Below are 13,472 nucleotides of genomic sequence, written 5' to 3'. Positions count from 1 at the left end.
TACTTTGTCCAGCTTCTACTACTAATCTATTTCAGTGTGAGGCTATTGACTTACTTTATGCCTCTATGTGTAACGTTGAGCGCTATGTTAACACTCCCCCAGGTTCAGAAATGTTGTGTTGATCACGTCACAGTTGTTCCGCCAAGATTCTGGAAGTACTATATAAGTACACAAATTTATTTGCAACGGAAGTTCAACTTCCGCTATCAAAATGAAGCTAATACTACAAGTAATTAAATATTCACACACTTATATTCTACGAAGTATTGTACATACACTCACGAACGAGCTCAGGCACGTAGAACTGTTCCTAGTCTACATGCATACACGAGAATAGTTGTTAAGCTTTTATAAGTTTGGCTCCACGAGCTCAAATAGCACTCTATGTCATATGATAGTACTCCTCTAGAACAAGTGACAAAAAATTTTGCTAACAAAGTGAAGCTACGTGATGGGTATCAACAAAATTTGTAAGCTTTGAGCATTACTTTGCAAAAACATTTTGCTTGTACCCAGCTTTGAAGCAAAAATTATGAGCTTGCAAACTTGACCACAATTTCCATGTCAAACCACATGGAGTCCCACAAGATGGAGTGCACCACACGTACACAGACTATGGACACATCATAGACATTCCAGGTTTGTTGTGTCACACAATAATGATATAAAAAATTAATACAAACATTTGTAAAAATTAATAGTGTCTAGCTAGTAAGCGAAAAACTAGAAGGCAGCTTTCTTTTGGGGAAGTCAGTGACAGTGTTGCAGACAACGGAGTATGTGAGTTGTGCCATGGCGTCAGTGGGAATATGAGTAGTCCAAGCAACTGGCGAAGTGAGCCAGCACGTACCCTTGCAGCCTCCTTGAAGATTGATTTCACTCGTCAGGTTTGTCCTAAATGTAGAAAAGATATAACACGCTGTTTAGGGGATGATACATACGCACCACAATGGGACAAACCTAACAAAAAAGCATATGTAGTGTATTGGAATGTTACAGATGCTATACTAGCGTCACTCGGTAAACCCAAAGATCTCATAGAAGATGCACTTCGACACGCTAAAGTGGATGTGACTACATATCCTTTTTTAGCAAAATAGGAAAAACAACATTTTTACGATATTTTTACCAGAACACTAAGTTTATATCTTCAGGATTGGAAAGCTCGACCCCAGGCACCCTAGCAAATGTAAGACTTTCAAATCAAGAGTACGAATTGGGTTTTTTAGCATTTGTACGTCTGGTGGGAACAGCTTACTTTAAACAACATGCAACAGGATTTGACACTAACTCACCAGCTACATATTACCATTCATTGTCTGAACAAAATTTAACAGTTAAAGAACAACACTCTATTTGGCTAGACAATATAAGGCAAAATATTTGGGACAGGGTCAAATTTGAAAACGAGATGATACCATCTGATGATGCACTTTTGCTTCATTGGAAGCGATCGTGTTGGGTTCTACACATGTGGCAACAATCTGATCAACCCATTATGACATTAGAGCCATTAGAAAACTACGGTTGGAGTATCACAGACAATGAGCTCACCATTAAATGGGATACTGCCACCAACGTACAGGCTGTCCGTGATCGAGTCAACTCACTCCTTAAAGGATGCAAGTGTTCGACAGGTTGTTTGACTGGACGGTGTGGCTGCAAGAAAAGGGGGAAGCATTGTTCAATTGGCTGTGAGTGTTTAAATTGTGGTAATAACATAGCAGGGTCAAAACAGAACGAAACTCACATTATATCTCTGGAAGAAGATGTGGAGGCAGGCAGATTGACAGACAGAGAAGGGGAAGACATCGTCGACTGGGTGTTCGGACAAAATACAGGGAGTGACAGTCAAACCAGTCAGTCCGAATCAGAGCCTGAGTTAGACTAATATTAAATTGTTATGTTTAAGATATTGTTTGTTATGCTTAAAATATTGTTTATATTTTTACTTGTACTCAAATTGTGTGTGGCTTTACTAGGCATGCTAAAACAAGTGGCAAAAAATTTTGGTAACAACGAATCTGTTCCTTACTTAGCATACACTGTAGCTAAAGGCTTGTACAACAGCTACCAGCTAAAACTGACTTGTACTCGCTCACCGTTATTCCATAAGCGCCGTCTCAGTAAAAATTCCAGGGGGGCTGGTGGTAGCTTTTTGTAACAAAAACAGTGCAACCTCTTTCAAAAATAAGAGGCATGGCATTATTTAACCCTTTCCCGGCTTTAATTAAAAAAACAAAATACAGAATAAATACATATTTTTCTTTAAAAATAAATATCTCATGAACAATGCATTGAAATCACTTGCAACTATTTCCTACAGGTAGCCCAGATCCTGGGGGTACCATGACATCATCATCGTTACCTAGCAACTGACCACCCCCCACTAATTAACAATTTTTTACACATATTTACAATTATGAACATAAAGAATATTGTATGAAGGCATGAAGTAACTAAAAACACTAAGTAAGTGTTCTCAATGTTCTCACGGTGACATGGTTCAATTAGGATCAGCAGAAACTTCTCTGCGAGGTCGTATCGGCAGACGCTCTTTTCCCGGGAAATGTTTTCTTCACCTACACACAGGTTTACAAGTTCAATGGTGGCTCATGATGTCCACTTGTGTACTAACTAGACTAAGCATACCATACTGAAGCTATCCAGACTACATATGATACTCCATAGTTACTTACAAGGTCCAGGACTTTGGTTCATGCTCAGGAGCTTCTTCCTCTGGCTCTTCAGATCAGGCTCTATGTTTATAGCTTGACCTCTGAAAAGTAGTTTCCTCTCTTGGTATGATCCCAGTCACTGTCCTCTTACTCAACAAGGCCATAAGCATCATTATTCTCACTGTCTAGCTGCCCTAGAACCTCGCTGAGGTTGTACTACAAAGATCTTGTAGCCATTATCAAACGGTCACTTTTCTTTCGACAGTACTGCACAAAGCGTACCTCGAGGCAAGATATTAAAGATACCATGTGAAAGAGCAGCCCAATGCGCATGTGCTGGTACCTACAGCATGCGCATAGCTCCAACACAGCGCCCACAACGATTTTTTGAAAATTATCACTACCGCTGCCGTCATATGACGGCTAAAGCCGGGAAAGGGTTAAGGCTTGGTGGTTGCTACAACACCTATGCAGCCAGTATCAGACTTTATAGCTTGAGTTATAGGACTGTATCTTCAGCTATTGCCACTAACCTACAACACTATCAAGCGGAGCTTCTTTGTGATTTTTGTTGCTGTTGATGACGTCACGGTTGCAAATATATTCACGTGAGCTGTCAGATGGCGGAGCAACTGGTCAGTGGATGTGAGCAAGTTTGAGGTGTCTGGTCGTTTCCTGGGCAGGCAGATAGAGAATGTGGAGCTGGTCTTCCAGGTGAGGGGAGCAATAAAGGGAGTACTAATATGATTTTGTGTTATGTAGAATACATGCATTCTTTGTCTTATACCAGTTGAAGTGTTTCACTGCCCTTTCTTCTCCCCACACAGGACCTCCTTCAGCTGCAATACGAGGGTCTGGCAATCATGAAGATGTTTAGAAGATGTTTGGGAGGGCTAAAGTGAACGTTAATTTGCTCATCTTCCTCATAATTATATGAACAAAAGGCATCAGAACATTAAATTTGATTTTCACTAGCAAATTGCTTGCATTGACAATTTACTGTGCATGTGAGCATTTATCCAATTCAAGGAGAAGCCCTTGTTATGCCTCGAGGCGTAGCCGCACGAGGGATACCGTAAAGCTGACTGTGCGTGTGTGTCTATTATTACCGCACGAGGGATACGGTAAAGCTTACTGTGTGTGTGTGTGTGTGTGTGTCTATCATTACCAAGGAGAAGAAAAAAATTACTGCCTTGTGTCAGGTATATAGTGTTGTGCTTGTACGGTGTATGTAAGTACATGTATTCATTTGTCTTACACCAGTTGAAGTGTTTCACTGCCCTCTCTTCTCCCCACACAGGACCTCCTTCAGCTGCAATACGAGGGCCTGGCAATCATGAAGATGTTTAGAAGATGTTTGGGAGGGCTAAAGTGAACGTTAATTTGCTCATCTTCCTCATAATTATATGAACAAAAGGCATCAGAGCGTTAAATTGGATTTTCACTAGCAAATTGCTTTGTGTTCATTGACAATTTACTGTGCATGTGAGCATTTATCATTATTACCAAGGAGAAGCCCTTGTTATGCCTCGAGGCGTAGCCGCACGAGGGATACAGTAAAGCTGACTGTGTGCGCGTGCGTGTGTCTGTGTGTCTGTTATTGTTACCAAGGAGAAGCCTTTGTTATTGCTGTGCTATTGACAAGTTGTAATTAATTAACAACATTAATTTTGTTTTTATAGTGTCTAACATAATTATATGTACTAGTATATAATACTTCACTACTTTTCTCTGTGCATTTAAATTGTCATTGAATGCATTATGGCAGAATTAATTAAAATCAATTGTCAAAACTGTATGAACTAGTGTTCAAGCTGGCGCTGTGCTAATGCCTCTCGCCATGTTTTTGCTTTCGCTGAAAAGTATTAGAGTGTTATATTAGTTTCTATAATGAATTTTATATTAAAGTTAGCTTATCTATATAAAGTCACTGAGAAGAAAAGACTTATTTACATGCATCTATTGTTGTATTATGTGGCTTACTAGGACCTCAAGAAAGAAGAAAATTGATTCTTCCAAGATCTGTAGTTCAGTGTATATAATATCTAAGAAGAAAAGACCTGTGTACATGCATATTGTTATCTATATTGTTATAATTATGGTAGTGTTTTGTGGCTTACCAGGCCCTCAAGACAAAGATGATTCTGCCAGGAGGATCTGGATCTGGATCTTGGATATTATTATTTTCTCACACGTGGGGAATGAGCGCGCATGCGCATTACATACACAGGAATAATTAAAGGGTGTGTCCAAAGAGATCAATTTCACAAATGGCTACTGCTAGCTAGCTGTTTTAACAGATATTTTCTGAGTATTGTAGCTAACAAAAAGCTAGCGCTTTAGTGCAAGGCTAACTCATATGTTAAATAGAAAGTTTGTGCGGACAGATGATGCTATGAAAGATTCTGAAGAGACTGCAACAGCCTTCAATGTGAGTCAAACTAGCCATAACTCGAGAAAGAAGCTTTAGTTTGCAAATCCACGAATCAAAATCCAAGAGAACGTGGCTAGAAGCCTATAGAAGCTGTTAGTTTTCGTCGCATTGCAACCGTTGAGCAGTTACAGCTGGAACAGACACACACATTCAGCTTTACCGTATCCCTGGTGCGGCTACGCCTAGAGGCATAATAACAATCAATCTCAATTAATAATCAATCAATTAATAAACAACATTAATCTTGGGTAGTCCATTTCTCTTCCTCTCTTCGTTAGCGTCCCTGAATACTGTCTCGATACAGGATATTAGGTGGTAGGGTATCAACAATCGTGTCAGTTCAGAGCAGTGGGTGGTTAGATGTCTGGCAAGCGTCTTCATTCCATCTTCTGTTATTGAGGCATTACCATAAATGTTCAGTGATTTAATCTTGTTGATCAGTCCAGTTGATAGCTCCTCGATACTCTGATCAGTCAGTTTACAGTTATACAAGCCCAATGTTCTCAGAGTCTTATTGACTGCAAGTCCAGCAGCAATGTGACGACAGCTAGTCACTGTGTTACCAGACAAATCAAGATATTCGAGGGAATTGTTTGTATTCAGAAGTTGATAAAGGGCAGCTCCATTGTCGTCTGATATTGTTAGTGAGCAACTGCGCAGGTTCAGGCTCTTTAATGATGTGTTAGTGGACAAGGCCGCACAGAGTTCGAAAAGTCCACTGTTACCAATGGCATTATTAGACAAATCCAATTTAGATATTGAACTAGTGTTCTCGATAATCTCAGCGATGTGTATCCCTGCTGTAGGAATATCATTATTAGAGTTGGGACACTTGGAGAGTCCTCGGGCCAGAAATTTGCAGCCTTGGTCACCAATAGAGCAATTGTTGAGGCTAAGTGTGAATCCATTACTGCTATTGGAACAAGCTGATGCGAAATATCCAACAGAGAGGCAGTCAATAGGATTCATTGTAGTGCGATCAAGATCTAGATAGTGATTAAGAAGATTAGCCACAAACAAACACAGTTGCGAGTCTTCAGCTTCGTATAAACAATTGATGAGGGACAACAAAAAGATCGTCGGCTTATTTTTGACAACCTTTCTGACCAGATCAAAAACAGTGGCTGGAACTGGACACAAGAATCGAGGTAGCAAGCTGAGGATTGGTCTACTAGTTCTCAGTTTGGTGATACCAGCGTAAAACTGGAAGACTGCACTGAATCGAGGATTCCCGAAGAGCTTCTGGAATACAGAAATTTGTTGCTTGGGAGGCATGAGAGAGATGTGGATTGCTGCCAGTAGCTCTTGAATAGACAGGTGGAGAAAGCAGTAGTAAACCAGATCACCATCGCTAATGATACTGGGAACAGTTTGTAATAATCCAACGTTTGAAATCTCCTTCGGAATGCAAAGAGCAGCCAAATCACCATCAGTAAATGTCGCTTTATTTTGTTCAATCCCATGATATGCAAGTTGACACATTTGTACGGTCTGTGTTCTAATTTCCGAGGGCAGTGAGTCTGGGGATGTGATGTCTCCCACTGGAGTGGTCTTCCCCAACTTCTCCTTGAGGTATCTCTTGAGAGAGCTCTGGACAACTGTGGTGAATATCCCGTGGTTGGATGTTGGGAGGGAGTGGTTGTCAGAAAGGAAGCAATTAACGATGATGGAAGCATTGAGGGGGAGGTAACAGCTACCTTCTACCACTGGGTTCTCTCGAATTCTCTCCAATAGAGTATGCACAGCTTGTGAGTCACCATTCAGACATTCGGTAAAATACTGTTCTAGTTGATGTGGAGTGAACCCCAACACTTCCACCCTGGACGATACACGTGGGTGGAGCTCAGCCGAAGATGACGGTCGAGATGTTACAATCACAGCTGATTCGTGTAGGGCTCCTTTTTGTGACATGTCTAGTCGGATTAGTTTGTTGATGATTGAGTCTCTAGGGAGGTCAGAAGGAAGCTCGTCCCATCCATCCAGCACCCACAGTACACCTTTGCCATACAGTGATTTTATTTCTGCCTCTGTCTCGTTAGCCACGGCCGTATCAATGCAGGGAAGTATGTCAGCAATTGTCTTTGCTTCTCTAACGAGGGGATCTCTCAGTTTCACGAGGATTGCAATATTGAACTCTTGGAACAGTTTCCCCTTTGCCCACTCCTGACAGATGTGTAGAGCAAGGGTGCTCTTGCCAGAGCCGGGAGCTCCTTCAATCAACACAAAGTTTCGTCTATCCCCAATCTCAGAGAAAATCTTAGTCAAGTTAACAGGAGTCTTTAAAAGTAAAATGTCATCAATTTTCCCCGTAATTGTTAGTTTAACAAATTCATCGTCGATTCTTCCTCTCTGTATTTTCTCCTTCTGAATCATGGCCAGTTTGAAGACTTTGTTTGTTGGGACAGGAGGCCATTGTGTGGATGATGTGGATACTTGTGCTCTGTAGAAACTTTGTAGATAGTCCCTGTACGAAGACAGCTTGTGGTTCAGCAGGACCCTCTCTCGGGAGGGGGGACACGAGGTGGTGCAGTCTGGGGAAACAAAACAATAGGTGAGTACCATTCCTGGTGATAGTAAAAGAGAACTGTATGTGTAACAATAGCAATTAAGTTGAAGAGTCCCTTATTTGGTTGCAATCACTCCCACAACGTATGGTACCACAATGACCACACTCTCACATGACAGACTCACATTTGTCAGACAAGTACTTGCACACTCGAACAGCAACGTCTTCTTTGAGTAGGGAGAGTATGATGAGTAGCAGAGCTTGGAAAGTGGCATCTAGTCCGTTGGTTAGTATCCAGAATTTCAAAGCCAGCAACATTCCTGCCAGAGTGCCATCTACAAATGCTCTAGTCCTCACGTCAGTTTGTTCTCCAGGTGAGAGCTCCAGTTTTTCAAGATAGCCATTGTGAACATTGTCGAAACATGCTGCTAACTCGGGTAGATCTGGTTCCTTTATTGCTGTATTGAGCTGCTCATCAGTCAGTTTCATTTCTGTCTTCAGATCATCAATTGTGAGCTCTGAAGATAGATAAGCAAGCACACAAGGTTAGCAATCACCATTGAGGGTTTTATGCTTTAGCAATCATTGTGTTTATCCTTTGTAGTAAACATGACTGTCTTTATACCTTGGTTCTGCTCTTTAGTGGCCATTCCAGCAAATAAATCTGTGCCTTGCAGCTAGCTCTAGCTCTCTCTGAAATATATTTGTGTGTTGTTTTTGCATGACTTGCAAAAAAGTGGGTGTATCTCAGACACCCACTTTTTTTGCAGACCACATCCACATCCACCAAAGATATTTGATTTTCACTGTTCACATACCCAACAGAGACAAAACCTGGCTCCATTGCTAAAGTATTACAGCATTCTCCGAATGGAAAGAGGGTGAGTCAATTGATCAGCCATAGATTATTGTCTGGTTCATCAATAATATTGTCTGGTTAATCTGTTGGTTTAAGTTACCTTGTAAGGTCGTGGATCATGCTCTGTTCTGTTCCTTTGCACAGTTTGAGGCTGAGAATGCTGCCCTGTCAGTAATGAACCCGACGTATTCAAGTAAGAAATGTGATTACCGTAAGACCTTTAATTAAAGCGACACTTTTTTTAACTAATTACGAAGCCAGATGTCGCTTCTTTTGGAGGTTGAACAATTATGTTAAAAACCTGATGTCGTATCTGATTATGGATAGCTCTACTCAGTCTATACTTGCCTCAATTTCTAGAACGTGTTTTCCAAAAACGATGCTAGGGTGTGGCTATATTTACATCATTTAGGACGCGACATTAAAACATAATTGTCAACGTAGCTGTCGTAGAAGTCAGAAAATTACCTAAGCTCGAGAGTGTCGCATATTTGGAGGGTCACCTTAATTAGAGGTCTTACAGTACCAGAACTGCAGAGTTGAGTTTTTGCACTCTCTGATTGCCGTGTATTAAGTGTGCACCTCTGGAGAATTAGCTTTGGTCCAATAATTATAGGAAACAGAAGTTGCATTTCCTGCCATAATTATGTATCTCCAAAGCGGTCAAAGTTCACAATGGCTGCTGCTAGGCAGCACAGCTTTTGTTGCACTTTTATGACTAATAATCAATAGGGCTTTAAATTAGTGCAAGCTAGGCTAACTCATAAGTTGGTTGGGTTGTCTGAGGAGCCGATTTCCCTCCCCAAGATATTTACTAGTCTCATTGAGATCGGGGAGAGTAAGTCACTATCACTTGTGCACCTTTGTGAACCTGTCTGTCTAATGTGATCACCCTATAGCCAGGTTAATGGCCCAGTCTCCATAGGGTTGGTTTCATGCAACCTGTGTTAGCATGTCACCTCTTTATTACAGCCACTGTTGGTCTGCCCTAGTGTGAGCTCTCAGACTTAGCCTTGTGTGTACATGTACATGCATGCTGCCTGTGCACCTGATGTGCTGGTAATGTGTATAATCTCTTCTGCTCAGAGAACCGGACATTTGGATCTACCGAGCACAACTCCAGATCACACACAATATTCAAACTGACCATTGAAAGCAGGGTTAGATGAGGAACTCAGTGATGGCACTACTATCAGGGTGTCCTCTCTGGTGAGTGGGTTGGGCAAGTGTGTGCCTACAGCTGTGAACATACACTAGGTCGACTATTTTGCTTTAATTTGATCTACACGTACAGACTATGTATGTGTAAATGTACATATAAGTTATTGTTATTATGATGATTTTACCTCCTTCTCTGTGTTCAGAGCCTGGTTGACCTGGCTGGTCAGAGCGTGTAAGTGCAACAGGTGCCACGGGTGAGCAGTTTTGGGACAAGCTGATACAGTAGCCAATCATGTAAAACTTCCCGTTGCTTTTTTGATGAAGATCATATCAAATTAAGTTATCAGAGTGAACCGTGTGAGTTACTATAGTTACATTGTACAGTATGCACTGCATGGAAATGTACAGTCCTTATATTAATCCCACGCTGAATGTGATGCTTTGTATAATTATACTCTCTCCTTCATAAAATGGTGTCGGTACATGTACGTACGTCATGTGATTACAGTTGCTTAAGTTTCTTACCAGTTTTGAGAGGCCGCTAATAGCAAGAGTCCATAATAAAAGAGAGGGAGTATTCAACGTACCATTACCTTCCGTCAAATGTATTCGGAAAGTGACGTAACTTCTTGCTTTTTAACCAAACAATCCGAGTACCCGAAGCCGCTACTTACCTCGAGGCAGAAACATTTTATGCCATAAGTTGTTCAGACAGGGTGTAATGTTACACTCCGAATACATCTGATGCAAGGTAACGATATACGCTCGATACTTTCTCTCTTTTATTATGGACTGAATTTTGTATGTATGAAGATGTTTAGGATCACGATTGGTTGTTATGGTAAGGTAGTCTACTTTGCATGACTGAACACCCTTGTACTAGCTATAATTACAAGCACTGCAATATAGGACACCAACCTGTATGTCTGTTTCTGAAGTACTACTGTTTACATTGGAGTGTTTTTCTCATACCTCGATTTAGATAACACAAGCTGACCATTGAAAGCAGGGTTAGAGATGAGGAACACAGTGATGGCACTATCAGGGTGGCCTCTCTGGTGAGTGGGTTGGGCAAGTGTGTGCCTACAGCTGTGAATAAATACTTGACTGATTGACGTCTGCATTGCTCCCAGGGTACATGCATGTATTTTAATATACAGGTTGGTTATTCTGTTGAAGCTTTATGACCACTTTGAGCAGCTATAATTATAAGCACTGCAATAATTATGTCCCTGGTAATCTGCTCTTTCAGTGTCTATACTACTAATTATTGTATAATATTATTGGAGCTATTTTCTCTTCTGTCACTTGCAGTTGCACCTCGAAAGAAAGCTCAGAGTTCTGGAGAATTGGACCAACAGCTGTGATAAGTCAGCGCTACCAAAGGTGAGCTCAATCACTTTAAGAATGTCTTTGAGCAGTATTGATTGCCAGAGTTGAGAGAGCTGACTGTACATGCACGTCACTGTTGTATGTCGAGTATTCTCCACCTGGCAGCAACTTATTGATGTTCCCCTGTCAGGTTGAGGAAAAGAGTGAGACCATTCGATGTCTAGAGGATAACCTGCTGAGGGAGTTGGAGGAGAAGCTGCTCGAGAGGTCATGGAACCGGGTGTCATAGCTGAGCTGGTGAGAGAATTGGAACTGGCTAACAGCAAGGCAGATGTGAGTTTAGCATGTACATGTATACACTCGGTGAATACTGTATAATAATTTATTATGCCTCGACTGAGGCGCAGCCGTATGAGGGATACGCTAAAGCTGACTGTGTGTGTGTGTGTGTGTGTGTATTCCAGCTGTAACTGCTCAACGGTTGCAATACGACAAAAACTAACAGCTTCTATAGGCTTTTAGCCACGTTTTCTTGGATTTTATTCGTGGATTAGCAAACTAAGGCTTCTTTCTCGAGATATGGCTAGTTTGACTCACATATTGAAGGCTGTTACTGTAACAGTCTCTTCAGAATCATCTGTTCACACTATTCGTTAGCCTTGCACTAAAGCGCTTGCTTTTTGTTCGCTAAGAGCCAGAAAAGATCTGTTGTTTAAAGCAGCTATATAGCTATAGTATAGTAGCCATTATTTTGTTCTCTTTGCAGACACCCATTATTCTTGCAGATTTAATGCGCATGCGCGCTCATCCCCACGTGTGAGATAATCCAGATCCTGATCTACTTTTTCTCTTGGGATTCTGGTAAGAAGCCACAAGCACAACAATGATTATAGAATAGATAACAATAGAGTACACAAGTCTGTGTAACGTTGAGAAGATAGGCTTCTGTTTCCATTCAGCTCCTCTCCTATTCTATTTGTAATTTAATTCTGTCAACAGTAATACATTATGTAATTACCTCTTCACCTCTCTAACACTCTCATAGTTTGAGAGAAAGCGAAACATGACGAGAGGCATTAGCACAGCGCAGCTTGCAGCACTCGTTAATACATGTACACTAGACTCTTGTTAATCCGGCACAGTGAAGCTTGGCCAGAATAGCGAGGTGGTTTAAAATAGCCACGGCTTAAGGGGGGAATGGATCATAAATATATGTTCCACTAATCCTGCCAAAACGTCAGTAGTGTTTACATCATACCCAAGTTTTTACTATCAAAATGTAGCTTTTAGAGTACACTGTTAAGTGTGCTTAACACAAACATATAACTCGTACAGGGGGGGGGTTACAAGGTATGTTTCAAAATGACTTAGGTACATTTGTGATTTTTATCTTTGACAGTTGTGGTGTAAAATAATCTGATACATGTAGTACTTGTCTGTGGTTGTGGTAAATTGTGAGGAATTTTAATTTTGTTGGATCAATTGTGGTCAATGTTGTTTGGGAGTACCATAAGCATTCCAATCATAGAACCAGCCTCCATTAGGACGCCCTCTTTCATTTTTTTTGGTACATTGTTTCTAGAATAATAAAAATTTTTTACTGGTTCTATAATGAGAACGATTACGGTAGATCTTTACCAAATGCGTATTGTGTTTTCTAGATTGGCAGTGAGAAGAAGTCCAGTCCTCTAGACAGTATCAGAGGGCCTCCCTCGTTCCTATACCACCCACAGAGGTGAGAGATACACATGTGCAGTGTTTAGTGTCCTTTAATCAAAATAGATCTACTACCGTATAGCGTGTATATTTCGAGGGTATAAATGTTCGCAGTTTTCGCGGATTGAGCCTGTACCGCGAAAATTTATAATAGTAGGCGTGTTCAGTATTATGGATTCGAGGCTAACGGTGTGTAGGTACAGCTGCATGTTGATGTGCGCATGCGCCAAAAGGCTGGAACTCAGACCACAAAAATAAAATCCGCAAAATCCTTTGTAGAGGTCCATCCGCGAACATTTATACCCTCGAAATATACCCGCTATACGGTATTTGCTAGGCATTACTTTTTTTTGCTAGTGAGCTGCATTTCAGAGCATTTAGCAATTGATCATGTATATACTGTATGATCTATGCTCTGAATAGCCGATCTGATGGTGTACTGTGTGATTACAGCTGTATGTACACGTACGCTACTATCTCTTTATAATAGTTATTGCAACAACCCTGATAGCAGATGCCTATTTAATACCTAACTACAGTCCAACTTTAAGCTGACCTTTATCTCAAAGTGGGAGAATACCGTTAAATTTCATTGCCAGATTTTCTGTAGTTGAGTGTACATGCACGTCACTATTGTATGTCGAGTATTCTCCACCTGGCAGCAACTTATTGATGTTCCCCTGTCAGGTTGAGGAGAAGAGTGAGACCATTCGATGTCTAGAGGATGACCTGCTGAGGGAGCTGGAGGAGAAGCTGCTCGAGAGGTCTCAAATCATGGACCCAGGT

General features: G+C 41.1%; 1 protein-coding gene and 3 long non-coding RNA genes across 5 annotated transcripts in view; 2 read left to right on the top strand and 2 right to left on the bottom strand.

The window, feature by feature from the left end:
* Window positions 1-702: 702 nt before the first annotated feature.
* LOC135339193 (uncharacterized) lies at window positions 703-3,108 on the bottom strand. Its single transcript, XR_010395870.1, has 5 exons — window positions 2,700-3,108; window positions 2,103-2,582; window positions 1,751-1,887; window positions 1,555-1,659; window positions 703-894 (listed from the first exon to the last, which is right to left on the bottom strand). It is a non-coding gene; the product is annotated as an uncharacterized LOC135339193 (long non-coding RNA).
* Window positions 3,109-3,118: 10 nt separating this feature from the next.
* On the top strand, window positions 3,119-4,811 carry LOC135339207 (uncharacterized). Its single transcript, XR_010395904.1, has 2 exons — window positions 3,119-3,392; window positions 3,506-4,811. It is a non-coding gene; the product is annotated as an uncharacterized LOC135339207 (long non-coding RNA).
* Window positions 4,812-5,316: 505 nt separating this feature from the next.
* The window catches only part of LOC135339138 (NACHT, LRR and PYD domains-containing protein 12-like), a 127,344-nt gene continuing 119,188 nt past the window's right edge, over window positions 5,317-13,472 (bottom strand). Inside the window, exons 1-3 of one of the 2 annotated variants that reach the window (XM_064535277.1) lie at window positions 8,244-8,583; window positions 7,804-8,136; window positions 5,318-7,643 (exon numbers count right to left, since the gene is read on the bottom strand). In XM_064535277.1, the coding sequence (XP_064391347.1) occupies window positions 5,338-7,643; window positions 7,804-8,136; window positions 8,244-8,268 (2,664 nt within the window). In that variant the 5' untranslated portion in view covers window positions 8,269-8,583 and the 3' untranslated portion in view covers window positions 5,318-5,337. Of the gene's footprint in view, window positions 7,644-7,803; window positions 8,137-8,243; window positions 8,584-13,472 lie in introns of those variants that run through there. The other variant, XM_064535278.1, reaches the window with a different exon arrangement.
* On the top strand, window positions 8,073-9,208 carry LOC135339228 (uncharacterized). Its single transcript, XR_010395938.1, has 3 exons — window positions 8,073-8,163; window positions 8,444-8,499; window positions 8,622-9,208. It is a non-coding gene; the product is annotated as an uncharacterized LOC135339228 (long non-coding RNA).

This window comes from Halichondria panicea, chromosome 7 (genome assembly GCF_963675165.1).
Source record: "Halichondria panicea chromosome 7, odHalPani1.1, whole genome shotgun sequence".
NCBI classification, from domain to species: domain Eukaryota; kingdom Metazoa; phylum Porifera; class Demospongiae; order Suberitida; family Halichondriidae; genus Halichondria; species Halichondria panicea.
This window is presented reverse-complemented; position numbering and strand designations above follow the sequence as displayed.